The 26,562-nt window shown below is 40.6% G+C and overlaps 2 protein-coding genes and 1 long non-coding RNA gene across 10 annotated transcripts in view; 2 read left to right on the top strand and 1 right to left on the bottom strand.

Annotated features, from left to right (window-relative positions):
* Positions 1-3,006, top strand: part of mef2b (myocyte enhancer factor 2b) — a 39,013-nt gene extending 36,007 nt beyond the window's left edge. For all 7 annotated transcript variants that reach the window (XM_061977825.1, XM_061977826.1, XM_061977823.1 and 4 more), the window contains one exon: positions 1,389-3,006. In XM_061977825.1, coding sequence (XP_061833809.1) covers positions 1,389-1,650 — 262 coding nt within the window. In that variant the 3' untranslated portion in view covers positions 1,651-3,006. The remainder of the gene's footprint in view (positions 1-1,388) is intronic.
* On the bottom strand, positions 1,991-25,982 carry tmem161a (transmembrane protein 161A). 2 transcript variants are annotated; one of them, XM_061977828.1, is made up of 11 exons: positions 25,866-25,982; positions 16,038-16,141; positions 15,880-15,963; positions 12,617-12,708; positions 12,374-12,530; positions 9,918-10,133; positions 8,288-8,431; positions 8,105-8,218; positions 7,859-8,033; positions 7,690-7,786; positions 1,991-3,828 (listed from the first exon to the last, which is right to left on the bottom strand). In XM_061977828.1, exons 2-11 carry the CDS (start codon positions 16,133-16,135, stop codon positions 3,527-3,529), a joined length of 1,479 nt encoding a protein of 492 aa, XP_061833812.1. In that variant the 5' UTR covers positions 16,136-16,141; positions 25,866-25,982; the 3' UTR covers positions 1,991-3,526. The 2 variants fall into 2 exon arrangements, with proteins under 2 accessions (XP_061833812.1, XP_061833811.1); XM_061977827.1 differs by lacking the exon at positions 25,866-25,982 and adding an exon at positions 18,938-19,093.
* On the top strand, positions 6,731-12,926 carry LOC133617691 (uncharacterized). Its single transcript, XR_009817055.1, has 3 exons — positions 6,731-8,046; positions 8,128-8,328; positions 12,369-12,926. It is a non-coding gene; the product is annotated as an uncharacterized lncRNA (long non-coding RNA).
* Positions 25,983-26,562: the final 580 nt, after the last annotated feature.

Genomic DNA, 26,562 nt, shown 5'->3' with positions numbered 1-26,562 from the left:
CTCAAATTGTTGCTCAGATTAAAAAATATGACAAAACTTTTCTTCTACATATAAAACGTGCAACATTAAACAGTTTCAAGTCAACTCATCATGCTTAATTTATTACAGCATTTGGGAAGCCTGTTGTTGATTTTTATTATGTAAATGTTAAATTTTTATCAACATGTGATAGCAGGGACTCTGCAATTCAAAACTAGGCTGCTGCATTACTAATGATTAATGTAACTATAGCTGAAAAAATAGTACAATAGCAATAGGAGAGACTATTAATCCCTGAACACCATGGAGTTCATGTAGACTTAATGATGCAGTTACATTATTATATCAACTATCAGAGACAGTAACTCTTCATTTAACATAATGTCCTTTTTTGCTGCTTCAACACAGAAAAAGGTAAAGTGAAATAACAGACAGACAGGGCTTTGCTGTCTGTAACACACACACACACCGCAAAATGAGCTAACGTTACGCTAAAAGCAACTTAGTCTTCACCTCAAGCCAGGACTGCAAGCGAGTTGAGCTGCCTTTTATATTTCTAGAAGGTCAACGGGCTCATAGTGATGTTACTAGTAGTTGACTGGGAGGTGTTTATTATAATTTGGCTGTTACCACTCTGAATACGCACTGCTGATTGGCTGTTACCGCTCTGTTTGTAACCAATCAGATGGTTGTGTGGGTGGGACAATGCTGGGTGGAGGACTGACAAAGACAGAGGCAGAAGGAAGCGGAGGCGGCTACTTAATATGTTCGTGTGGAAACTCGTTCGGTATACCTCCGAACCGATTCGAAACCCCCGTACCGAAACGGTTCAATACAAATACACGTACCGTTACACCCCTACAAATAATCCTCTTAGCAAAACACCTGCACCAAAAAATTGGTGCAGTTTCAAAAACGCCATGAAGAACACAATGAACTTAGACTTTGTCTCAGTGTTTTTACAAAGCCATTAAACTTTAAGCACATCCTGTTGAGCATTCCAACATTGGCAATTTATTAAAAATGTTTGGAAAAGCAACCGACTGTTTCCGCAAACCGCCGCATTGGTGAAATCCTCATACTGCCACAACACATTCATTCATCATCATTCAAATGTATCATCATTCTTCCACCTTCTGTAGCCTTTGTTCCGTGTCCATATTCTTGTCTTTGTGTTTCTTAAGATGCTTCATAGTGCCTTCTTAGATTATATTCTTTCATTACAGCCACACTTTCTCCACACAGGTTTGCATTGCATGAACATGTACTTTGCCTCCCACCTGGCTTGAAACCCCCTGTTCTCACAGCCCACCTTCCGTTTAGCCAATATTGGGGACTGGGGTTGCTGAAAGTTGACATCTGCCCTGAATGCTGATGAATAATACTTTTTTGTTTCTTGTTGTTCCCAGGATGTCCACTGGAGGCTGCTCTTTCCCCTCTCAGTCTTGCTCCTCCACCTTGACACACAATCCCAGCCTCAGCATCCACATCAAATCAGAGCGTAGCTCTCCTGAACACATGACCTCGCCCGCTTCCTCTCCCATGAGTGGGCCCATCCCGGTTTGCCGCACCCCCACAGAAGACCCCCAGGCCAAGGCCGCTTACTTGCAAAAGGAAGAGGGAGGCGGGATGTCGCTGAGGCAGGAGATGTGCGAGGCGTGGCAGAGATAGCTCCATACACGGGTGGACACTTCATTAGGTACATCTGGTCAGTCTGATACATCCAGTACAAATGCAGCATTTTTGACAATAGTTTAGATTGTGCATGTGTACCTAATGAAGTGTCCAGTCCCCATCATCCCACAGGCAAGTGTCTCAAGTGAGAGCTGGTCTCTTCCTGCGTGATGGGACACACCTCACCACTAGTTTGTTCACATGCACACCTTTTTCTTGTATTTATCTAGTTTTAGTTGGTTTTGTTTGGCACTTGACTAGTTAAAAAAAAAAAAGTATGATTTTATTACCAATTAAAGGGATCTCTATTTGTGGCACAACCCATGTGACAGGAAAATAAATGAAAATATTTTTGTTTATTAAGTCAGACAAAAGTACAAATAAAAGCCAAATCTATACAATAAAATACACACCATGCAAACATTGCAATTCACAGCATTGAAGATGATCAGAGCATTTCCATTCAGAAAACACAAGCGAGATACAAACAAGCAACTTTCAATTTAAGTTCCCTGTCGGATGAAAAAAGTCCAAGTGTCAGCACTAAATTAAAAACACACATTTAAGGTGCTCCAGGTAAAAATGTTGCCATGGAGTCGTGACTTAATCGCCTTCAATATGTAAAATACTGCCAAAAATGGAGTAAATCACTTTCTTTCATTGACTGAAAATCCCTGAGTTTGCAGGCACTTGGGAATTCGAGCAGGAACATTTAAAAGTGTTAAAACCACAACTTAAAAAAAACAACTTTATAAATAGCACTCTTGAATCGGTTCTTTACTAACAGGGACCACACTCTCTAAAAAGTCCCCATGGCTTGAAACTGTGAGGTTGTGACAGAAAACACGCATGCATATGACCTTTGACCTCCTCATGGCTACCAAAAGTATCTAAATAGAAAGTTAGACAACTATGTTGCCTTACAGAGAAAACTCTTGCCATGCAGACTGAGCAGCACATGCATTGACATCATCTCAGGAAATAATTCTCAAATTGTGGTCCAAGCACCACCGATGGTACACAGGCTCCATCTAGTAGTACTCAGGAACCACTTTTTTTTTTTTTTTTAGGTTGTAAAGAAGTTTGAAAATCATCGCTTTAAGGCAGGGGCACCAACATACTGAACATCTGAAATAGTCAGGAGCCATCCTTAAACATTTAATTTCATAAACAGACTAAAACCCATGTAGATATAGACTACACTTAAAAAATGTTTCACGTCTTTTGTGGTATGATTATTAGTATTATTTTGTCATTAAATTTCAAATTTTTGCTCTTTTTTTGGAATTAAGATATGAACTCGGTCGGGGTCAGCAACACTTTGGACACCCCTGCTTTATGGGATTGCTTTTACACTACTAAGAAAGAGATAAATGCATCAAATCTTTAACACTCACTCGCTTTAGCATCCAGCCAGCTTTGATTGACGAGTCCTGGAGGAAAATGATTGGTGGAGCGCTAAAGCATTAAAAAGTGAAGTAATTCAACCTTCAAATTGCTTGTTTCATCCCTGACTGCTTGGAAGTCAGAATATATTTGGAACTGAGTAGATCTGATCTCAGAGTGGGACCATCAAATGTAAACAAAACAAAACAAAAATGGCTGACACCAAAGCTAACTTCAACTATGTCACAAACCTTATATGTTAAGTTTTAGCACACAAATGATAAGCAGTGTTCCAATACTCTTTGTCCACTTTTCTGGACTGCAGCATCAGTGTCATAAGGGGGCGCGACTGAGTCGTCTTCTATGCGTTAAAAGCAGCGGACAGAAGTGAGAAAAGTTGCATGAACATGTGGAAGATGAGGTGTTGTGTTTCCATACCAGAAGCCTGCTCTGGTGGTTTGTTGACAACGTCCACTGCGCTTCTGTCCTAGTTGTGCATGAGGTACTGGTGGAAATAGATGCCGAAAAGCGAGCTGATCACCTGACAGGCCGCCACCCACCAGGTGAGAAAGGCAAAGAAGCCCCTGAAGAAGAGCGGTGTGAGGACCGTGCGCAGCGTGCTCAACATCTCAGTCAGTCGCGCCACCGTGGCCTGGATGTCCTCCTCCATGTCCTCTAAAGGCTCCTCGTCCTCGTCCAGACTGATTGCGGGCGCTGCCGTGGGCATCAGCAAGGCGGGTGTCACTCCCAGGGTGTCGGATGTGGCCGCACCGCTCCAGGAGAATCCACCTGGAAGGTCAGAGGTCAGTCGAATACAAATATGCACCAACACAAAATAAATCAAATGCAAGAGACGATTCTTGAAAACAGCAGAGTACAGGTGGTTGTCGTATTATAACATGTTCATGGTACCAAAAACACTCCTATGAATAAATACTACACAAAGAACTGGTTACATGCAACGTTCCCTCTAAGATGCGCAATTGCGCACTGCTCACGCGTCCTCTGCGCACAGCAAATCTATGCCGCGCAAAAAATCAAATCCCACTCTAAACAAAATAAACAAATCGTTTGTTTTGTATGATTTTGCAATGCAACTGTGAGTAACAGGTGACGAAAGGCGGCCACAACAGATAAAAACAATGTTTGTCAACATTTAAATTATTGTAACGTCTGTGGAGACACTTAAAGGAGGACAGGAATTCCATCGGTCCCTTTTATTTAGCGAAATTGTTTGTTGGCTATAACCACACCAAAACAATGTGTAAAATACTTTTATCTAGCAAAACTGGTCGTTGTCTACCGTACAAACCAAGCCAAAAGCAACTCTTTGTCATCTGTTATATCAACAGCAGCCGCTTGCTCTCTCTCTCTCACCTGCACCAACACATACACTATGGCAATTAGCCACTGGTGCGTTTATGGCCACACAAAAAGTTGGACAACTCCAACACTACACGTAAAGTGTACATTTCAGGTCGTTTTACTATGACTCCTCAATCAGTGTGCTTATTCTACTGTCATTTGTTAAGAATGTTATTTTTTGGATATTAATCATGAAATGATGTTACAGGACTACATAATTGTTAATAAAAATATTTATGTTACAGACAGAAAGTTAATAAACACTTCATCTCATGCAACATGTGAATGTTTTAAGGGGAACTAAATGTGATCTCTGAAAGGGGTACACAATCTTTCCAAAGCAGGACCCCCACCCAGGCATAAAATACTATAGTGCATAGCTGATTAAAAAAAACAATATCTAAGTGGGCCAAATCACATATATTAGAAAATAATCTCTTGAAATTGACTAGTCACTTGATTATAATAATAAGACATTTAAATTGTTATGTCAGGTTTGAGACAAATGTGCTGCTGGTATGACCAGTGTGCACGTCTGTATTTCACTGAATGCTCAGGGTCTTTGTGCGTTTGCTCACACACAGGAAAAATTAGAGGGAACATTGATTACATGTGCATGGCGGAAGGATACGTGGGCCCAACAATTCCAATACTCGGTAATGTGTAGTCGCTTCATTGAGAAAGGACAAATGTCGCTTTTGTTCTTTTTAGTTCACTTTTTAACCCTAACCTCTATTACCTATGTGTCAAAGTCAACGCCTGCGAATGAATTATCTTTTGCCACCGGGATGATATTTGATTAGTATTAGAACCGGCCCGCAGGCCACAGCCGCCTGCTGCTGTTTTGCACGCGCCAATACTCCATCAGTGTTGGTGATAAGAATTTTCAAAATGGGATTCCAGGGACCCCATCAAATCATAAAAATTGGGTCCCACGGTAAATTTTTGGGGTCCCACTTTTTGTAACCGTTTTGAAAACAAATGATAAATGTATGCATTATCCTGTTATGTCTCACATTCTATATTGCGTTTTGGAAAAACGTTGTCATAAACGTTAATTCATTTAAAAAAAAATAATAATACAAAAGAAAACCCATTTTTATGCATATGTATTCAGTTATAAACATTCATTCACTTTCTTCTTTCCTTCATGGATCTAAACTTTAACACTGACGGTATTTTTTTTTCTATATTTTTATTGTAATATTTTCAGAATGTGTTTGTTCTATTTTTGGCCAAAGTAAGACAAAAAAAAAAAACAATTTGAAATTGTCTTTATTTTTTTAGTTTTAATGCCATGATTTTAATAGTCCTGCCCGCGTGTGCACAGATTTTCCTCCAAGCGGCCCCTGAGCTAAAATGAGTTTGACACCCCTGCTCTATTATGTCTCTCATTAGTGAGGTAAACTCTGCTGGTGGCCACTCAGAGGCGGAACAATTTGAAGCAGTGTTTTTCAAACTGTGGTACCATTCGGCCTCTTAACTAGTGCAGGAGTCGGCAACCCAAAATGCTTTTTTTTTTTTTTTTTTTTTAGCACTTTGCCTTTCCTTTCTTTTTAATGTTAACATTTTAATAATTAAATTTTTTGTAACAGCTAAATGAGCAGCACAGTATAAATAAATATTTATAAAAGTTATCTTTGTCGCGCGTAAACACTTGCCTAAAATAACTTAAGCTGCATTTAAAAGTTGATGGAAAAATTAGAGCCATTAAACATACGTTCGCTTTATTATCTGATTAGTTGACTAATCGTTAAGATAGTCATTGACTAATCAACTATCAAAATAATCGTTAGATGCAGCCCTACTTCACTTTAAGCTCACCTGTGAAGTGAAAACCATTTTAGGTGACTACCTCTTGAAATCGAGAGAATGCCAAGAGTGTGCAAAGCAGTAATCAGAGCAAAGGGTGGCTATTTTGAAAAAATACAATATAAAACATGTTTTCAGTTATTTCACCTTTTTTGTTAAGTACATAACTCCACATGTTCATTCAGAGTTTTGATGCCTTCAGTGACAATCTACAATGTAAATAGTCATGAAAATAAAGAAAACGCATTGAATGAGAAGGTGTGTCCAAACTCTTGGCCTGTACTGTATATATCTGCATGATGTTTGTTTATGGCGGTATAAAACCACGCCCACCCTCCAAATGTTTTAATAGTAAAAGTAGTTTCTAAGAGCTGCCGTTTTAATTTATTCTACTTGGTTTTTCCAAAAACATGCACCTGGGGATAGGTTGATTGGCAACACTAAAATTGGCCCTAGTGTGTGAATGTGAATGTTGTCTGTCTATCTGTGTTGGCCCTGTGATGAGGTGGCGACTTGTCCAGGGTGTACCCCGCCTTCCGCCCGAACGCAGCTGAGATAGGCTCCAGCACCCTCCGCGACCCCAAAAAAAGGGACAAGCGGTAGAAAATGGATGGTTTTTTAAATGTACCGTATTTTTCGGAGTATAAGTCGCACCGGCCGAAAATGCATAATAAAGAAGGAAAAAAACATATAAGTCGCACTGGAGTATAAGTCGCATTTTTTGGGGAAATGTATTTGATAAAACCCAACACCAAGAATAGACATTTGAAAGGCAATTTAAAATAAATAAAGAATAGTGAACAAGAGGCTGAATAAGTGTACGTTATATGAGGCATAAATAACCAACTGAGAACGTGCCTGGTATGTTAACGTAACATATTATGGTAAGAGTCATTCAAATAACTATAACATATAGAACATGCTATACGTTTACCAAACAATCTGTCACTCCTAAATCGCTAAATCCCATGAAATCTTATACGTCTAGTCTCTTACGTGAATGAGCTAAATAATATTATTGGATATTTTACGGTAATGTGTTAATAATTTCACACATAAGTCCCTCCTGAGTATAAGTCGCACCCACGGCCAAACTATGAAAAAAACTGTGACTTATAGTCCGAAAAATACGGTATACTTAATGATTGTGATAACTTATCAAAGTTAAGATGGAGTTGTTTTTTTTACAGTGGTTGGCATTTGTACCTTAAATTGCGTCAAGTCATTTTTAGTATTTTCTGTAGTATTTTTAGACCTGTGTGACAGTTTGGAATGTTAAAATGTTACTTCCTGTGCAGTTGTTAGAGGCTTTATAATGGTGACAGTTTGACCATTGAACAGATCATTTCTATGTCCATTCATTCCTGTGGTTGAAAGAGGTTCCACTGTACTATTTTATATTATATTATTATCCAACAAAAAAAGATGGTTTAACACATGATGCGGGAGAGTGTTGGTGGTTCAAATACTGACCTAATGCTTTGAGAGCAAGCGTGGAAAAGAGGATCAGCAGAACCGGAACCAAATACTGGAGAGTCACTACAGTCAGGTAGCAAAACACACGTGTAACCTGGACACACACACACACACACACATATTTATTATTTGTTTTTCTGTATATTCTATCAATCTATTATCTGACCTTCCTCTGAATATCAATGGCGGCGATACGACCGGCCTCCTTCTTCATCTGCTCCACCCACTTTTGGGCAATGTTGAGGTAGGCCTGCAGGTGGTAGCGTGTGAGCGCGAGCCGCAGGACGCACAACATCACAATGATCCACAAGCGCATGCTGTCGAAGACGTCGCTGGATACCCTGCGAGCGTGAGGTGATGTATATCAAGTCTTCAGCCTTGATCGGCTGAGAGCAGAGATGTGAGCACTCACAGCGTGATGGATGTTTTCCCCAGCGGCGCGTTAGCGAGGAAGTCCCTGGCGATGGGTTTGATCCACAGGATCACCACCACCACCGGAGATAGGAAGCTCATGTGCAGCAGAATCCTGCAGGAGGCGTTCAAGTTAATGCTCTGGTTTTCGACTTACTGCTGTGGAATGCTTTAAACCACGCACTGGATGAGGGGTCGTTCCGAGTTCATCTGCACTGCATCCAGGTGAGTCTGAGCCAAACGCAGCCCGGGGAACGCCATTAAAGAGCCGATGTACGCGCAGATGGCGGCCAGGCCGAGCTTGACGGTTAGCTTGGTCACAGGCACCCTTGACACATGTAGAGTGAAGAATTTTAACACCATTATGAAGTAAATGCCACAAAATGGCAGTGGGAGCATGAGTGGTTACAATCCAACAGCTTTATCTTCCTTTGCATGCGCTTTAAAATGTCAAAAGCAGTTTTAATGCTGACTGAGCAGTTTGCTTTTTACCACTATTACACATGTTTAATTAGGGCTGGGCGATATATCGCAGGTTTGTCATTCATCAATCATTGGACTCTAACTTTAACTTAACTTAATTTTTGGCAGCATTTCTCGTGCGAAATATGAACTCGAGAACAGTTTTGATTTGGGCTTACATGGTAAACAACTTTATTCAGACGCATACATTTGTCCAAATGCGGCCAAGTTGTGCCATTGTGGGTTTCCTGGATGTCGTCTACATCGCTAAAAGAAGAAAGAGAATCCCTCTGTCATCTTCCACTTTAAATATATAAATCTTCACTTCTCCGACTCTCTCGTCGTCATTTGGGATGTCTGTTGTGATTTCCCTTCCTGGTTCGATGACCCGTCATATCTTGCCTCTGATTGGCCTGTCCCTAATGTTTTGCCCTAATCTCAACCAACTGTGACTCATCATAGTAAACAACCAACTAGGGCTGGGCGATATATCGATATACTCGATATATCGCGGGTTTGTCTCTGTGCGATATAGAAAATGACTATATCGTGATATTCGAGTATACATTCTCACGCAGTTGCTTTTAGCTGCTGGCATTACACTACAGGCTCTCCTAACTTTCCTGTGTCTCCTTCTCACAGACAGCAAGTGCACCTTCTTACACACGTCACATACTGTCACGTCATACGTCACATACGTATACGCCCTCGCTGAGTAGAGAGGTAGCAGCATGGGTAACATTAGCTGGGATGCTAGCGGTAATACGAGAGAGAGAAGGTGCCAATCTGGTAACAAATGAAGGAATAATTAATTCCCCCAAAAAACAGCGGGGGGTCCATCGTCTGGCGGTGGTTTGGCTTCAAGTGGGAATATGTCGAACAGACAACCGTAATTTGTCAAGTGTGGGTCAAAAGCGTTGCTATAAAAAGTAGCATTACTGCTAATATGTAGCATCATTTGAAAAGTCACCTGCTAGAGAATGAAGAGTGCTTACTCCGCATGTCAACATCTCTGTTTGGTGCAACACGCCCACACCATCAAAATGCCGAGGCAAACATTTCCAGATCAACACCGTATGAAAAAAATAGTGATTTTTTTTAGTTGTGATTTTCTTCTCTGAATGAAAGTCTTAAAGTAGCATATATTAATGCAGTATGAAGAAGAATGTTTTAATGTAGACACATAGAATCCTCATACTGCTGTGATTATATGCATCAAGTGTTCATTCAAGGCTAAGGCAAAATATCGAGATATATATCGTGTATCGCGATATGGCCTTAAAATATCGCGATATTAAAAAAAGGCCATATCGCCCAGCCCTATGTTGAATTTCAAAGTGTTTGTTACTTACGACCAGTCGGCATAGCCCTGCTGTTTGGCAAACACCTCCATGTTGTCGAAGAGGCTGGCAAATCCCGACTCCAAGCCGAACTCCAGGTAGTCCTCTCGGACCACCAGCACGAGCATGGCCACAAGCAGGGAGAGGAAACCGAACGCAAGGCACACCGAACGCTCTCCGCCCTCCTCGGAGCGAAAGTAGTGTCTCATCAGCGTGTGGAGGGCTTTCCTGAAGGTTGCAAGTTTAAAGAAACTGCTGCTTTTTCATGAATGAGTGTTTTCAACCTTTATTTATCCAGGAAAGTCTCACTGAGATTAAGAATCTATTTTTAAACACAAACATTGATACAGCAGTGTGGGAAGCAATGGGAGCAAGTTAGGTGAAGTGTCTTGCCCAAAGACACAACCGCAGTGACTAGTACTTGACCGCATCATAATTAAATTATCCCCTCAACTCCCAACAAAATAGATTAACTTGCTGGAATAAAAAAGACAATATAACATACATCCATAAACGTGGACGCATGTGGAAAAAGTGCAATATATTTATCTTTAGAGTAATCTATTTATTTATTTATATATATTTATTTTATATATATATTTATATATTATTTATATTTATATATATTTATTTATTTATATATGCACCTTATTGCTTTTTTATCCTGCACTACCATGAGCTTATGTAACGAAATTTCGTTCTTATCTGTGCTGTAAAGTTCAAATTTGAATGACAATAAAAAGGAAGTCTAAGTCTAGTATGGCGGAGCCAAGCAACAAACTCAAAAGTACTGTATTAAGAAAAACAATTTGATGACTGCAAACCGCACGTATAAAGTTTGAGTAAAATATGTAGGTTTCCACTGTGGAAAGATCCATAATACTGAATCATTGTGGTATTATCGTGTCAGTTTGACACTGTACTCTTAAGTCCTCGTGGGAAAAGTGGTCTTCCACTGGCACCGCCAAAATCAACCAAAACTGAAAGTTCTTAAGCTGGGCCATCCATCCATTTTCTACCGCTTTAAATGTAAATGGGAACGGCGTGACGCGGAGGGTAAAGCAGCCGTGTCAGCAACTTGAGGGCTCCACATTTGATTCCTGCTTCTGCCATCCAAGTCAGTGCCATTGTGTCCTTGGACAAGACACTTCACCCTTGCTCCTAGTGCTGCTCACACTGGTGTAAGAAAGTGAATGAATGATTGGTGGTGGTCGGAGGCGCCGTAGTCGCAAATTGGCAGCCATGCTTCCATCAGCCTACCCCAGGGCAGCTGTGGCTACAAATGTAGCTTACCACCATCAAGTGTGAAATCTTGAGTAACTGAATGATGTGTTCTCACTTCTGTGTGAAGCGGTGGGAATCTTTGGGCGACTCACGATTTGATTCCGATTTCGATTCAGGAGCTACAATTCTATTAAAAAACGATTAATGCATCATTATTAATTTATCTATCTATATGGATATATTGACGATTAGGTGGCGAGTTGTCCAGGGTGTACCCAGCCTTCCGCCCGAATGCAGCTGAGATAGGCTCCAGCACCCCCCGCGACTCCAAAAGGGACAAGCGGTAGAAAATGGATGGATGGACATTTCTTTTCGTTTCACAAAATAAGCGTTTATCACTTGCAACATTTAAAAACAGTGCATTTGTAATAAGAAACAGTTATTATTACATTTATTATATTAAATATGTGCAAAACTGGAACGGAATGAAGGAGCTGGTCGGATCGCTTAGTGAGGTGGCTTGCTGCAGTCAGCCAAATTTTAGAAACGGTCTGCGTTACATTATTTACAATAAATACATTGAATATTGACATTTACTAATTGGTTTTATAATCGGCCATGTCCGAATTGCGATTAATCCAAAAATCGATTATTTCCCCCACCTTGAGTGTTTGAAAAAAAGCACTATATAAATCTAATCCATTATTATTTTTATTATATATAATGGGTTTCACCATGTAAAGCACTTTAAGTCTATAGAGAAAAAGCTTCACAATACACAAAAAATATTGATCAAATACTGACCATTTATTTGTTATTGTTAATGTCGGTATTTGTATCGATCCGCCCACCTTTGCTTACATCCCAGTGCTGTAGCTTGCAGTTAACATCTCCTCCTCCTCCGAGGATTACACTTGTAAGAAAATTACTTCGTTTGCCAACATGGAGGCGAGGATTACTGCCTTAGAAGTGGTTTCGCACTGTGGAAGGATATTAGCCGCGAGCAAAAATTGCTACATTGCGTTGAGGACGCGTCTATTCGCTTATCGCTGTCAAATTTGCAGAGACGGCTAGAATGTGTCAACATGCATTATCACGATATAACAATAGTCTTAAAAACTCTTATTGTCGGCCAAATCGAAATAATTCATATCGTACGTACATCGTCTATATCGCCCGACCCTAACTGACACCAAGTCAGAGACAGTGGTCATTTGATTGTTATTTTTTCTTTGAAAGGATACAGTGCGAAGATAACGGTGAGGACACACCAGATGGCGCCGATGTTGACCTCCTTGCTGGCGTCCACCACACTGCAGTAACACTCTGTGAAAAGGAAGACGCCGATGGCGTAAACAGAAAAGTCCACCAGCCACTGGTACTCCAGGAAGAAACGCAACACTAAGGAAAATAAGAAGAAAACATTTTACTTGTGTTGTTGAAGTGACATTATAGGCTACGGTGTAAATAACAAGTGTTATTCCAACCGAGGGCATCGATGGCGTTGACTGGTGCTTTTTCCAAGTGGAGGTCGATGTCTTTTGGCACAGTGAGAGGTTTGTTTTCTCCATTTTGTCTCCTGGTGAAAAAAACATGACTTTTTAAAAGATCCATATGCTTTTAAAAAAAGGTCCCATATTATGCAAAAGTGACTTTTTAATAATGTTCTTTGAACAGTAATGTCTTTAGAGCCTCTGACCCACCTAACTAGATGAGCCTACCACTTAAAGAAATACTGGTTTTCCTGAACATAGGCCTGACATTGGAAGCACATTTAGGAATTTTCCTAAAGTACCAGTAGAGTGGAAAAACAAGTTTGAAGCTATTATAATAAATATCTGATTTATGACACCAAAAGAGCTCCAAAGTTTGCAAATAAATAGATATGATCAAACTAGTATTTCAGTAATACCGTTTTCATGCAAATGTTTAATTACTGTTTTTTGTTTTGTTTTTTTCAACAATAATTTGTGCATTTCAAGCACAAAATCTGCTCGCCTGTGTTCAGGGACCCTCCATGGCAAAAACTGACTAATCACAACTCTGCGACATAGGATTTTTGGGAGGTGTATGTAAGCCTTGCGGGAAGGTACGCAGGGGTAGGGGACAAGATGGTGTTGCCTACGCGGGCGTTAGTGTGTCAACAATAGCAGTGTAAGCTTGCATTAGCTCACTTCTATCAATGTGCCGCTAAAATAGGCTGTCTGTGTTGGAGCTTACAATAACAATATCACTCATATTTGGCTAATTTTCAGGTCACGACATTTAAATGGAGTGTTGGTGGTGGTTTCTGGATGCTTTTAGAAAGGGTATAATAGGCACAATAGAGAACCCTTGATCTGTTGACTCAATTGTTGGCTATTTACTGTATTTACGATTTCGAATGTCTAAAAAAAGCAAAGCATACGTGTTCTTGTCTTACATAAAGACTGTGAATGATAAACAGCACATCTCCATCCAATGTTTGCACATTTCCAGTATGACTGATCTGATAATATGGTCAGAGTGCAGAAGCGTTAATATCGTGATGTAGAATCTACGGAAACTCCCAAAGATATTTCGAGCGAAATATTCAAAATGGCTGGCATTTTGTGATGTTGAGACGGTATTTTCACATACTTTGAGAATTGTAAATACAATTGGATATGGTTTAATGGATACAATTAACAAATAACCTTATAAAGTCAACTTGTTTTTCCACTCTACAGATACTTTAAAGGGGAACCGCACTTTTCTTTCAATTTACCTATCGTTTACAATCATTATGAGAGACAAGAAGACAAAAGTTTTTTTTTGCTTTCTAACATATAAAAATCGGCTCATTCTAGGTGGCTAGCAATGCAGCTACTGGGAGCAATCAATTCTACCTTTAAATCACTTAAAACATGCATTAAAAAAAACGTCAACAATACTTAATTTACATTCCGTAACCCAAATAATAACCAAACTGTAGCGACATTGTTGTAAGAGCGAACACTGAGGAACTATTTTTCTACCGTAGTAACACATCTGCGTGCTACAGTATTAGCTGTAAAAGCTAATTGAGTTTTTTGAGTTTGTAATGCACAACACTGCGAAATGACATCAATCTGTACTGATTGAAAAACATGAACAATCATATTACAGTATCTGTAAAGTATTAGCCCACATTTCATGTTTTGTTTGTACACAGTTGAGCGAGCCAGACAGCACCAACACGCATGACGTGCTGCGTCTATCATGATCGATATTAAAGTGACTCACTCGATGAACAGTTGTTCGTCTGCTACAGCTGGCCGGGGACGTTTCCTGTTGATTTTGGATAAGCAATCCATTTATGTCGAAATAGCCTGGCTCCAAGTTGCATATTTATAGCGTCAAAATCGTTTTCATCCCCCTCTCGCGGCTTCCGTCTGCTCCAACGTCTCTCTCACATATTTCGCTTCAAAAGTATAAGGTTGTAAATCCTCATTTGTCCAAAAATAGACGTCTTTGTTGTCTGTTACCAAATCTACCATGATTAGAACACAGACTTCGGAAGTAAGAGCACACATGTTGCCAGAAGTCAGACGTGCGCTGTTTAGGGATGGGCAATATGGACGGAAAAGTATATCTCCATATATTTTCATTTAAGCTCGATATTCGATATATATCTCGATATATTTTTCAGTGAAAGTATACATATAAAAATGTTCGTTTTTGAGCGAGATTCAGTGAATGACAACTGTACTGTAAACAGTCAGTGGCACTTTTATTAACCCAGTTAGTCAAGACGGGTATTAATAGCACAGAAAAGAAACTGTTTAATTACATAACATAAATAAAATTGACAAATATTATTTCTAAATAAAAATAAATAACATAGCTGTGCAAATATTACAAAATGTATCAAACTCAGATAAAAAAATACATTTGCAGGCAGGCACTTTGTGATTTCCCTTCCTGGTTCGATGACCCACCCCATCTTGCCTCTGATTGGCCTGTCCCTAACCAATCGTGACTCATGATAGTAAACAACCAACCAATCATGGATGTTCTTATAGTGCAAGCACGTCTTGGAAGGAGGAAGGGGAGGGGTTTAGTAGCCCATGGAGGGCGAGCGGGGTAGAACAAGGAACACAACAAATAAGTGCCGTTTGGTAATCTTCCTCCCACTTCCAAAGACATGCACCTGGGGATAGGTTGATTGGCAACACTAAATTGGCCCTAGTGTGTGAATGTGAGTGTGAATGTTGTCTGCCTATCTGTGTTGGCCCTGCGATGAGGTGGCGACTTGTCCAGGGTGTACCCCGCCTTCCGCCCGATTGTAGCTAAGATAGGCTCCAGCGCCCCCACGGCCCCAAAGGGAATAAGCGGTAGAAAATGGATAGATGGTAATTTTAACATGAAATAAATTATATCGATATTGCGATATTTTCTTAATTCATATCTTGTTTAAAAATATATTGATATATCTTACAAACTCTATATATTGCCCAGCCCTAGCGCTGCTACAGAAAACAGAAATCAATACGCGAAAGAAATCAGTCCCGGAAATGGTTACAATTTTAAAAGATACGGTAAATATTGAACATATTACATATTGTTATGAACGTGTATATCTTTCAAGCTGTTTTTATCAGCTTTAAAAAAAAATTTTTTTTTTAAAGACAAGTGTTCTTATCTCTCATAATGATTGTTAACGATAGGAAAAATTCCCAATAAAGTTCAGTTCCACATTAAGGCAAACAAATTCCTGCCTGCATGTGTTGGGACACTCCCTGTCTCCCACCTGTCTCTCCTGTTGGTTTTGGGCATCTGTTTCCCAGCCAAGGCACACAGCTCTCCTTCGGATGGGTGCTTGAACCGGAACAGACTGCAACAAAAAAAAAAAAAAAAAGGTGGGTCAACACTGCTGGCGGTGTATTGTAGCGGTTGATGGCGACTAACCTGCCATTGCAGAGTAGCCAACGTGCAAACGAGCAATGGGGCGCCATCCTCTGCATGATGCTAGCAGTCAGCAAACTGACCACAAGCTGAATCCCCATCAGCGCCTGTCAGGAAAATACACAAGCCATCTTAAAAGTAAACCTACATTTAAAAAAAAAAAACATATCAGTGTTTTTCAACCACTGTGCAGTCTGGTGTGCCGTGGGAGATTATGCAGTTTCACCTATTTGGGTTAAAAATATTTTTTGCAAACCAGTAATTATAGTCTGCAAATAATGTGCCGTTGTTGAGTGTCGGTGCTGTCTAGAGCTCGGCAGAGTAACCGTGTAATACTCCATATCAGTAGGTGGCAACCGGTAGCTAATTGCTTTGTAGATGTCGGGAACACGTCTTGTGAGACGACAGCGGTTTGTCGTGATCACAATATGCAGACGACAGCGGGAGGCAGTGTGCAGGTAAAAAGGTGTCTAATGCTTAAACCAAAAATAAACAAAAGGTGAGTGCCGCTAAGAAAAGGCATTGAAGCTTAGGGATGGCTATGCAGAACGAAACTAAAACTGAACTGGCTACAAAGTACACAAAAACAGAATGCTGGACAACAGCAGAGACTTACAGCGTGTGGAGCGGAGACGGCGTCCACAAAGTACATCCGTACATGACATGAAAATCAACAATGTCCCCACAAAAAAAGATAGCAACAACTTAAATATTCTTGATTGCTAAAACAAAGCAGGTGCGGGGAATAGCGCTCAAAAGGAAGACATGAAACTGCAACAGGGAAAATACCACCAGAACAGGAGCGCAAGACAAGAACTAAAACACCATGCAGGGGAAAACGCTAAAAAACTCAAAATAAGTCACGGCGTGATGTGACAGGTCGTGACAGTACACCTACTTTGAGACAAGAGCTATAGTGGTGCATGCCTGGTTATGGTTTGTATTCATATGCAACAATTGCGACAACTTTTTATTGTCTACTGAGTTTCATTTTTTAATGATTTCTGCTGGTGGTGTGCCTCTGGATTTTTTCAATTAAAAAAATGTGCCTTGGCTCACAAAAAGGTTGAAAAACAATGTATTAGATCAGTGTTTTTCAACCACTACTGTGCCGTGAGATACAGTCTGGTGTGCCGTGGACATGCTTGCCAACCCTCACGATTTTCCCGGGAGACTCCCGAATTTTAGTGCCCCTCCCGAAAATCTCCCGGGGCACCCATTCTCCCGATTTCCAGCCGGACAACAATATTGGGGGCGTGCCTCAAAGTTAAAGTTAAAGTTAAAGTCCCAATGATTGTCACACACACACTAGGTGTGGTGAAATTTGTCCTCTGCATTTGACCCATCCCCTTGATCACCCCCTGGGAGGTGAGGGGAGCAGTGGGCAGCAGCGGTGCTGCGCCCGGGAATCATTTTTGGTGATTTAACCCCCAATTCCAACCCTTGATGCTGAGTGCCAAGCAGGGACGTAATGGGTCCCATTTTTATAGTCTTTGGTATGACTCGGCCGGGGTTTGCACTCACAACCTACCGATCTCAGGGCGGACACTCTAACCACTAGGCCACTGCCTTTAGCGTCCTCTACAACCTGTCGTCACGCCCGCTTTTCCTCCATACAACCAGCGTGCCGGCCCTGTCACATAATACATGCGGCTTAAACACACACACAAGCGAATGCAAGACATACTTGATCAACAGCCATACAGGTCACACTGAGGGTGGCCGTATAAACAACTTTAACACTGTTACAAATATGCGCCACACTGTGAACCCACACCAAACAAGAATGACAAACACATTTCGGGAGAACATCCGCACCGTAACACAACAGAACAAATACCCAGAACCCCTGCAGCACTAACTTTTCCGGGACGCTACAATATACACACCTCGCTAACACCAACCCCTCCCCTATCTCCCGAATTCGGAGGTCTCAAGGTCGGCAAGTATGGCCGTGGGAGATTATGTAATTTCACCTAATTGGGTTAAAAAATGTTTTTGCAAACCAGTAATTATAATCTGCAAATAATGTGCCGCTGTTGAGTGTCTGTGCTGTCTAGAGATCGGCAGAGTAACCGTGTAATACTCTTTTATATCAGCAGGTGGCAGCAGGTAGCTAATTGCTTTGTAGATGTCGGGAACATGGTTTGTCATGATCACAATATGAAGACGACAGCGGGAGGCAGGGTGCAGGTAAAAAGATATCTAATGCTTAAACCAAAAATAACAGAAGGCGAGTGCCGCTAAGAAAAGGCATTAAAGCTTAGGGATAGCTATGCAAAACAAAACTAAAACTGAACTTGCTAATAAGTAAACAAAAACAGTACACAGACTTTCAGACAAGAGCTATATTGATGCATGGTTGGTTATGGTTTAAAGTCATATCCAACAATTGCGACGACGACTTTTTTATTGTCTACTGAGTTTCATGTTTTAATGATTTCTGCTGGTGTGTGCCTACGGATTTTTTTCAATGAAAAAAATGTGCCTTGGCTCAAAAAAGGTTGAAAAACACTGCATTAGATGAGAGCGCTTCCGCTGGTTCACCAATAAAAGGAGAAAGGCGGCACCAAATCGTTGAAGTGAGTGTTTCAGGGGAAGACAATTTGAGCAACACCAACTAACCACTGGTAAATTATTTCACGCAAACACACCGCATTATTAAGTCGTACACCATTTTATGTGTCATTCAGTTATATTGCCTTTAAATGTGCAACAGAACGCCGAGAGAGAATATAAGAAGGAGGCAAAGTGCTAAATTTAGCCAAGCACCTGTCAGTGATGCCTTATTGAGACGCTAGCACTTTAGCATTAGCAAGCTAGCTCCCGCGGCGAAGCGAACTAGCGAACAAACTTGACAACTGCTGTGTAATTTAAACGCGTGGAAAATTAAACCCGGTTACCATTTATTCTTCTGGATAGCTTGCTTGTACAGGCAAAGAGCCGCCGCTTCTTTTACAAGCAGCGAAGTCTTGACAACAGCTGTCGGGACATGTGAGGCGTCTTCGTCTTCGCCGGTGACGTAAGCGACAGCCTCGTCCTAATTGATGCTGCATGATGCTGCCTCCTAGCGTACGGCGGGGAAATCGCAGACCCACCTTGGATGCAGCAAGAGGGAGGTCAATCGTTGCGTTCAAGTGCTCTGTGAAAGATTTGTCATTTCTGGTACTGATAGGAGCCCTGCGTTATTGCTACACTGGTAGCTGGTGGATGTAAAAAAAAAAATAGTCTGACAGCCTTATTTTGAGTGTTTTTCTTATGTGTGTGTGACTTTACATTCAAATTGATGGTATTTACAAATGCCTGTTTTATTATGTGGAATTTAATAATGTTAGTTTGCCTGTGCCGTAGATTAGATTTGTACTCTGTTTTACGAGATTCAAGTAATCTTACTTTTTACAGGTATTTAAATGTCGTGACAGTTTCTATGTTCCTAGGTTTCAGTGGTACGTGGGCCGTCTCTGCTGGCCTAACATAACTAGAAATCATTATCATAATTAAAGATACAATTATTTTTTTTAAATTTATTTTCCCTAAATATCTAAAAAAAAAAAAAGAGTCATATAATGCTCCTTCCTTTAGTTTTTAGTTTGTATCCAATCAGAATTCAGCTAGCTTTTGTTGCCATGCTGTACCAAATCTGCCAGACGCCTTCAGAATCAACAATGCGGGCGTCTGTGCACTGTAAGTGAACGGGGGACATACAGTTGATAGACATTTGCGATAGCCAATCAGATCGCAAGTTGTTGACAGCCGCTGTTCTGTTACAACTAAAAGTTGTAAACTCTTGTTGTTAAAGTGACATACTTGTCATTTAATTAACATTGTTACATGTGTATTTGTCGCCATCATGTGGTCAGGGCAGTTCATATATATTTGAGAAGTGTGTACTTTGAATCAAACTTTATTGACCGGAAGTTGCATAAGCCAAGCAGAGAAATTTACGGTATATGTGCTATTTGCTGATGCGTTTTAGTTGATTTTTAAATGCGCCAGAAAATAACCCGTTTTGTACACTGTTGATGTGATTCAATGCACAGTAGTGTGTAAATGTGTTCCTGTATAGTATTTCTCCAGCAATGGTCATGTGGTGACATCAATGATGGTATTTTGAGAGGTAATCATTGAAGTCGGAGATCACTGAAGGCCTAGGTGGGACACGCACGGCCCGCCACTGGTTTGCCAGTACTGTAGATTAGATTTGTACTCTATTTTACGAGATTCGTACTCTATTTTACGAGATTCGTAGTCTATTTTACGAGATTCAAGTAATCTCACGTATTTAAATATCGTGACAGTTTCTATGTTCCTAGGTTTCAGTGGTGGTCCATCTCTGCTGGCCTGACATAACCAGAAATCATGATGATAAGTGAAGATAAAGGTATTTTTTTAATTGACTTTCCCTAAATATCAAAAAATATTCATATTCTTTTCATGTCATATTATGCTTGGTCCAGTGCTTTAGTTTTTAGTTTGTATCCAATCAGAATTCAGCTAGCTTATGTTGCCATGCGGTACCAAATCTGCCAGAAGCCTTCAGAATCAACGATGATCCGCAATGGTTAAGTGGTGACATCAATTATGGTATTTTGTAGAGATGTCCGATAACATCAGACTGCCGATGTTATCGGCCGATAAATGCTTTAAAATGTAATATCGGAAATTATCGGTATCGGTTTCAAAAAGTAAAATTTATGACTTTTTAAAACGCCGCTGTGTACACGGACGTAGGGAGAAGTAAGGAGCGCCAATAAACCTTAAAGGCACTGCCTTTGCGTGCCGGTCCAATCACATAATATCTACGGCTTTTCACACACACGAGTGAATGCCACGCATACTTGGTCAACAGCCATACAGGTCACACTGAGGGTGGCCGTATAAACAACTTTAACACTGTCCCAAATATGCGCCACACTGTGAACCCACACCAAACAAGAATGACAAACACATTTCAGGAGAACATCCGCACCGTAACACAACATTAAACGCAACAGAACAAATACCCAGAATCCCTTGCAGCACTAACTCTTCCTGGACGCTACAATATACAACCCCCTCTCTGGGAGAGCATGTCCCAAATTCCAAGCTGCTGTTTTGAGGCATGTTTAAAAAAAATGCACTTTGTGACTTCAATAATAAATATGGCAGTGCCATGTTGACACTTTTTTTCCATAACTTGAGTTGATTTATTTATTAGGCCAAGGTGGGAAACGCACGGCCCGCCACTGCTAGGTTTACTATCCAAATACTGGTTTTCAGACCGCACTTTGCTTAGTACCTGCTGGGCTAATTATGTGTGTTTTTAAAAAAGGAAATTGCGGCACACCTCTAATTTGAATCTAAAATGATTTGTCTTATTTCCTTTTGTTTGTCGTCCAGATGATAATCTCCTGATATCATTCTTCCTCCATCATGTAGTTTTCCAATTTCATCGCATAAAAAAACACCGCATTATGCAAATTGTTAGGCTTAAAGGCTCGGATACATTCCACCGCGCTGTATTTTGTCATGAAAACACGCACGGTCTTCTGTTTTAAAACAAATATAGTCATACTTGTAGTCAAGGCCGATGTCTCTATTTACCAAGTTATGAGGGTGTGTTTCTCTTTATAGGAGTTTTGCCACTGTTGGTAGTTATTGTTCCGTGCAGCCATAAACACAAACCTGCCTGTGCATGCATCTTAATGTCAGCTCAGCCTCTACTAATGCGAAGAAGGCGTCCAACAGTGCAGAGTCTTTGGACCAGCGTGGCCTCCGAGGACCTTCTCCTCAAATCCTTTCACCTTATTCAAATATGCGTTCGAGCGCGCGCATTCCTTTTTTTTTTTTTTTTTTTTAAACTGGGTGGTCTACCCAATTTAATGTTAAATCCCCACTTTCCTACTAATTGGTGGCGTTCCTCTTACTTGTGCCTGATCCTTCAGCCCCCCCGCTCCCCACACCATGTATTTGAGCACCTAAGCATGACTTTGCTGATGAGAGCAGTAGCAGCGTCGTCAGCACCATCTCTGGTGGCTTTCCACGCACCAGCGGGCAGGCGTCTGTAAACATAAATTACATGAAATGAACACTTCCACGCGGTATAAAGTGCCTGGTTGATGCTTCTGCAGGCAAGGCCCTAAGACAAATTATAGAGCAAGGAGGGGGAAATGGAGCGCTTTACGCTTTAATTCATACTTGCCAACCTTGAGACCTCCAATTTCGGGAGGGGGCGGGGGCGTGGTTGGGGGGCGTGATTGGGGGTGTGGTTAAGAGGGGAGGAGTATATTTACAGCTACAATTCACCAAGTCAAGTATTTTATATATATATATATATATATATATATATATATATATAAGAAATACTAAGTCAAGTATTTCATATATATACATATATATATATATATATATATATACAAGAAATACTTGACTTTTAGTGAATTCTAGCTATAAATATATTTTTATTTTATATATATATATATATATATATATATATAGAATAAATACTTGAATTTCAGTGTTTTCATTTATTTACACATATACACACACATAACACTCATCTACTCATTGTTGAGTTAAGGGTTGAATTGTCCATCCTTGTTCTATTCTCTGTCACTATTTTTCTAACCATGCTGGACACCCTCTCTGATGATGCATTGCTGTGTGGCACGCACAAAAGTACTTTCATCAAATGCACTAGATGGCAGTATTGTCCTGTTTAAGAGTGTCACAACATTGCTGTTTACGGCAGACGAACTGCTTTAGGGTAGACGAAAACGTGACTGCTGTTGTTGTGTGTTGTTGCCGCGCTGGGAGGACGTTAATGAAACTGTCTAACAATAAACCCACATAAGAAACCAAGAACTCGCCCTCGATCATTCTACAGTTATAACGTGATTGGGCAGGTACGCTGTTTATATTGTGGGAAAGCGGACTCAGGTCCATGCGGACCTGAGTCCGCCTGAATTTCGGGAGATTTTTGGGAGAAAATGTGTCCCGGGAGGTTTTCGGGAGAGGCGCTGAATTTCGGGAGTCTCACGGAAAATCCGGGAGGGTTGGCAAGTATGCTTTAATTAGAAATGCAACTTTTAACTTTTAAGTAGCTTGGGGCTTATTTAGCCTTGGGCTGTATTTTAAATATTTGATTTAAATGTAAACGTTTTTAACACATTATATACCGTATTTTTCAGACTATAAGTCTGGCCGGGGGTGCGACTTATGATTATATGTGAAATTATTAACACATTACCGTAAAATATCAAATAATATTATTTAGCTCATTCACGTAAGAGACTAGACGTATAAGATTTCATGGGATTTAGCGATTAGGAGTGACAGATTGTTTGGTAAACGTATAGCATGTTCTATATGTTATAGTTATTTGAATGACTCTTACCATAATATGTTACGTTAACATACCAGGCACGTTCTCAGTTGGTTATTTATGCCTCATATAACGTACACTTATTCAGCCTGTTCACTATTCTTAAATTTTTGAATTGCCTTTCAAATGACTATTCTTGGTGTTGGGTTTTATCAAATAAATTTCCCCAAAAAATGCGACTTATATGTTTTTTCCCTTCTTTATTATGCATTTTCGGCAGGTGCGACTTATACTCCGGAGCGACTTATACTCCGAAAAATACGGAGTATAATAATTTGATAATCAACCGAAACATCAATCAAAATACAGTCGTGGTCAAAAGTTGACATACACTTGTAAAGCAGTGTTTTTCAACCTTTTTGGAGCCAAGGCACATTTTTTGCGTTTAAAAAATGCGGAGGCACACCACCAGCAGAAATCATTAAAAAACGAATCTCAGTTGACAGTAAAAAGTCGTTGTCGCAATTGTTGGATACGAATTTAAAGCATAACCAAGCATGTATCAATATAGCTCTTGTCTCAAAGTAGGTGGGTTCGAGTCCCACAAGTCCCGCCGCGTTCCACCAGAGTCCGGGAGTGCCTGACATATCCACAACGCACCCAGCAAAGTCGCACTGTGAGTGGGGAAGAAAAGTTGTAAAAGTGGGCAAAAGTCCCGAAAATGATCAAAAATCACACCCAGGTTCGAGTCCCACAAGTCCCGCCGCGTCCCACCCGAGTCCGTACTGTCACCACCTGTCACATCACACCGTGACTTATTTGGACTTTTATGCTGTTTTCCTGTGTGTAGTGTTTTAGTTCTTGTCTTGCGCTCCTATTTTGGTGGCTTTTTGTCTTTTTTTGGTATTTTCCTGTAGCAGTTTCATGTCTTCCTTTGAGCTATGTTTCCAGCATCTACTTTGTTTTAGCAATCAAGAATATTTCAGTTGTTTTTATCCTTCTTTGTGGGGTCATGTTCGGATGTACATTGTAGACGCCGTCTTTGCTCCACAGTAAGTCTTTGCTGTCGCCCAGCATTCTGTTTTTGTTTACTTTGTAGCCAGTTCAGTTTTAGTTTCGTTCTGCATAGCCTTCCCTAAGCTTCAATGCCTTTTCTTAGCGGCACTCACCTTTTGTTTATTTTTGGTTTAAGCATCAGACACCTTTTTACCTGCACACTGCCTCCCGCTGTTTCCGACATCTACAAAGCAATTAGCTACCGGCTGCCACCTACTGATATGGAAGAGTATTACACGGTTACTCTGCCGAGCTCTAGACAGCACCGACACTCAACAACAACACATAATTTGCAGACTATAATTACTGGTTTGCAAAAAATATTTTTAACCCAAATAGGTGAAATTAGATAATCTCCTACGGCACACCAGACTATATCTCACGGCACACTAGTGTCCCGCGGCACAGTGGTTGAAAAACACTGTTGTAAAGGACATAATGTCATGGCTGTCTTGAGTTTCCAATAATTTCTACAACTCTTATTTATTTGTGATAGAGTGATTGGAGCACATACTTGTTGGTCACAAAAAACATTCATGAAGTTTGGTTCTTTTATGAATTTATTATGGGTCTACTGAAAATGTGACCAAAAGTATACATACAGCAATGTTAATATTTGGTTACATGTCCTTGGCAAGTTAAGTTTAAGTTAAAGTACCAATGTGTCATGTCTGTGTAATCATGTTTTGTTTTAGTCATGTTTTGTTTAGTTATTGGACTCTTTAGTTTCTGGCTTTTCACTCCCTTGTCTTGTTTCCATGATTACCCATTAGTTTCACCTGTTCCACGTTTGGACTCATTGTGCACTCTTGTTTGTCACCATAGCAACCCATTAGTTTTCACCTGTCACGTCACGCACCTGTTTCACGTTTTGAGTCACGCACCTGTTTTCGTTAATCATGTCTGTAGTATTTAAGTTCATTGTTTTCAGTTTGTCTTTCTGGTGACATCTCACATTTATGCTCTGTACATTCCTGACACTTGTTTTCATGTCCATCATACATGCTGCTACTTTTGTCCAAGCCAAGTAAGTTTTTGTTTATTAATGCTATAGTCTTTTGGTTTCATAGTTTGTTCTCCGCCACTGTGCGCGCTTTTCGTTTGTATTTTTTTTTGCTATAGTCTTTTGGTTTCATAGTTTGTTCTCCGCCACTGTGCGCGCTTTTCGTTTGTATATTAAATAAATCATGTACTCACATTCCCGTCTTGCCCGAGCCAACTTTCCGTTGCATTCCGGAAAAGCAAACACCCAGGACCAAGTCATGACACAATGATTGTCAAACCCCGGCCGAGTCATACCAAAGACTATAAAAATGGGACCCATTACCTCCCTGCTTGGCACTCAGCATCAAGGGTTGGAATTGGGGGTTAAATCACCAAAAATGATTCCCGAGCGCGGCCACCGCTGCTGCCCACTGCTCCCCTCACCTCCCAGGGGGTGAACAAGGGGATGAGTCAAATGCAGAGCCTACCGATCTCACTGCAATAAGGCGCTTTTGGTAGCCATCCACAAGCTTCTGCTTGAATTTTTGACCACTCCTTATGACAAAACTGGTGAAAGTTCAGCTAAATGTGTTGGTTTTCTGACATGGACCAGGACGATCAACAGAAAAAGACAGGCTTAAATAACAGTGACATGATTAGTGACAGGTGTGCGAGTGCAAAACGGGAGACAGGTGCGTGACATGAGCACAGGCGAAAACGAATGGGTCGTCATGGAAACAAAACAAACAAGAGTGCACAAAGGGTCCAAAAACCAAACCGAACATAACCAAAACATGATCACACAGACATGACAATTAATGGGAGCTTTAAAAAAAAGAAGAAGTAACTAAATAGTTACTTTTCACAGTAACGCATTACTTTTTGCTGTAAGTAGCTGAGTTAGTAACTGAGTTACTTTTGAAATAAAGTAACTAACGAGTTACTGGTTTTCAGTAACTAACCCAATACTGCAGAAGACACACACACACACACACACACACACACACACTGCGGAGCGTCTTCCATTCTCATCACGCAGACACAAATGCTAATCCTGTCACTGTGCTAGCCATCTGTGGCAAGGAAGCGGCCAGCCGCAAATTACTGGATAAAGAATGGACACAAATAAAATGCAAATTTACACAGGGCTACAAGTGCCCTCCTCCGCCCCCCAACACCCTCTTT

Source organism: Nerophis lumbriciformis, linkage group LG18 (genome assembly GCF_033978685.3).
Source record: "Nerophis lumbriciformis linkage group LG18, RoL_Nlum_v2.1, whole genome shotgun sequence".
Classification (NCBI taxonomy): Eukaryota; Metazoa; Chordata; class Actinopteri; order Syngnathiformes; family Syngnathidae; genus Nerophis; species Nerophis lumbriciformis.
Note: the sequence above shows the minus strand (reverse complement) of the source record. Positions and strands in the feature narration are given on the sequence as shown.

What these genes read in the sequence shown, in the direction of transcription:
- tmem161a (XM_061977827.1), bottom strand. An exon ending in CTCACCGTTATCTTCGCACT is followed by an intron (nt 10,134 to 12,373) that starts GTATCCTTTCAA and finishes TGCAACCTTCAG; the next exon opens with GAAAGCCCTCCACACGCTGA. An exon ending in CCATTGATATTCAGAGGAAG is followed by an intron (nt 7,787 to 7,858) that starts GTCAGATAATAG and finishes GTGTGTGTCCAG; the next exon opens with GTTACACGTGTGTTTTGCTA.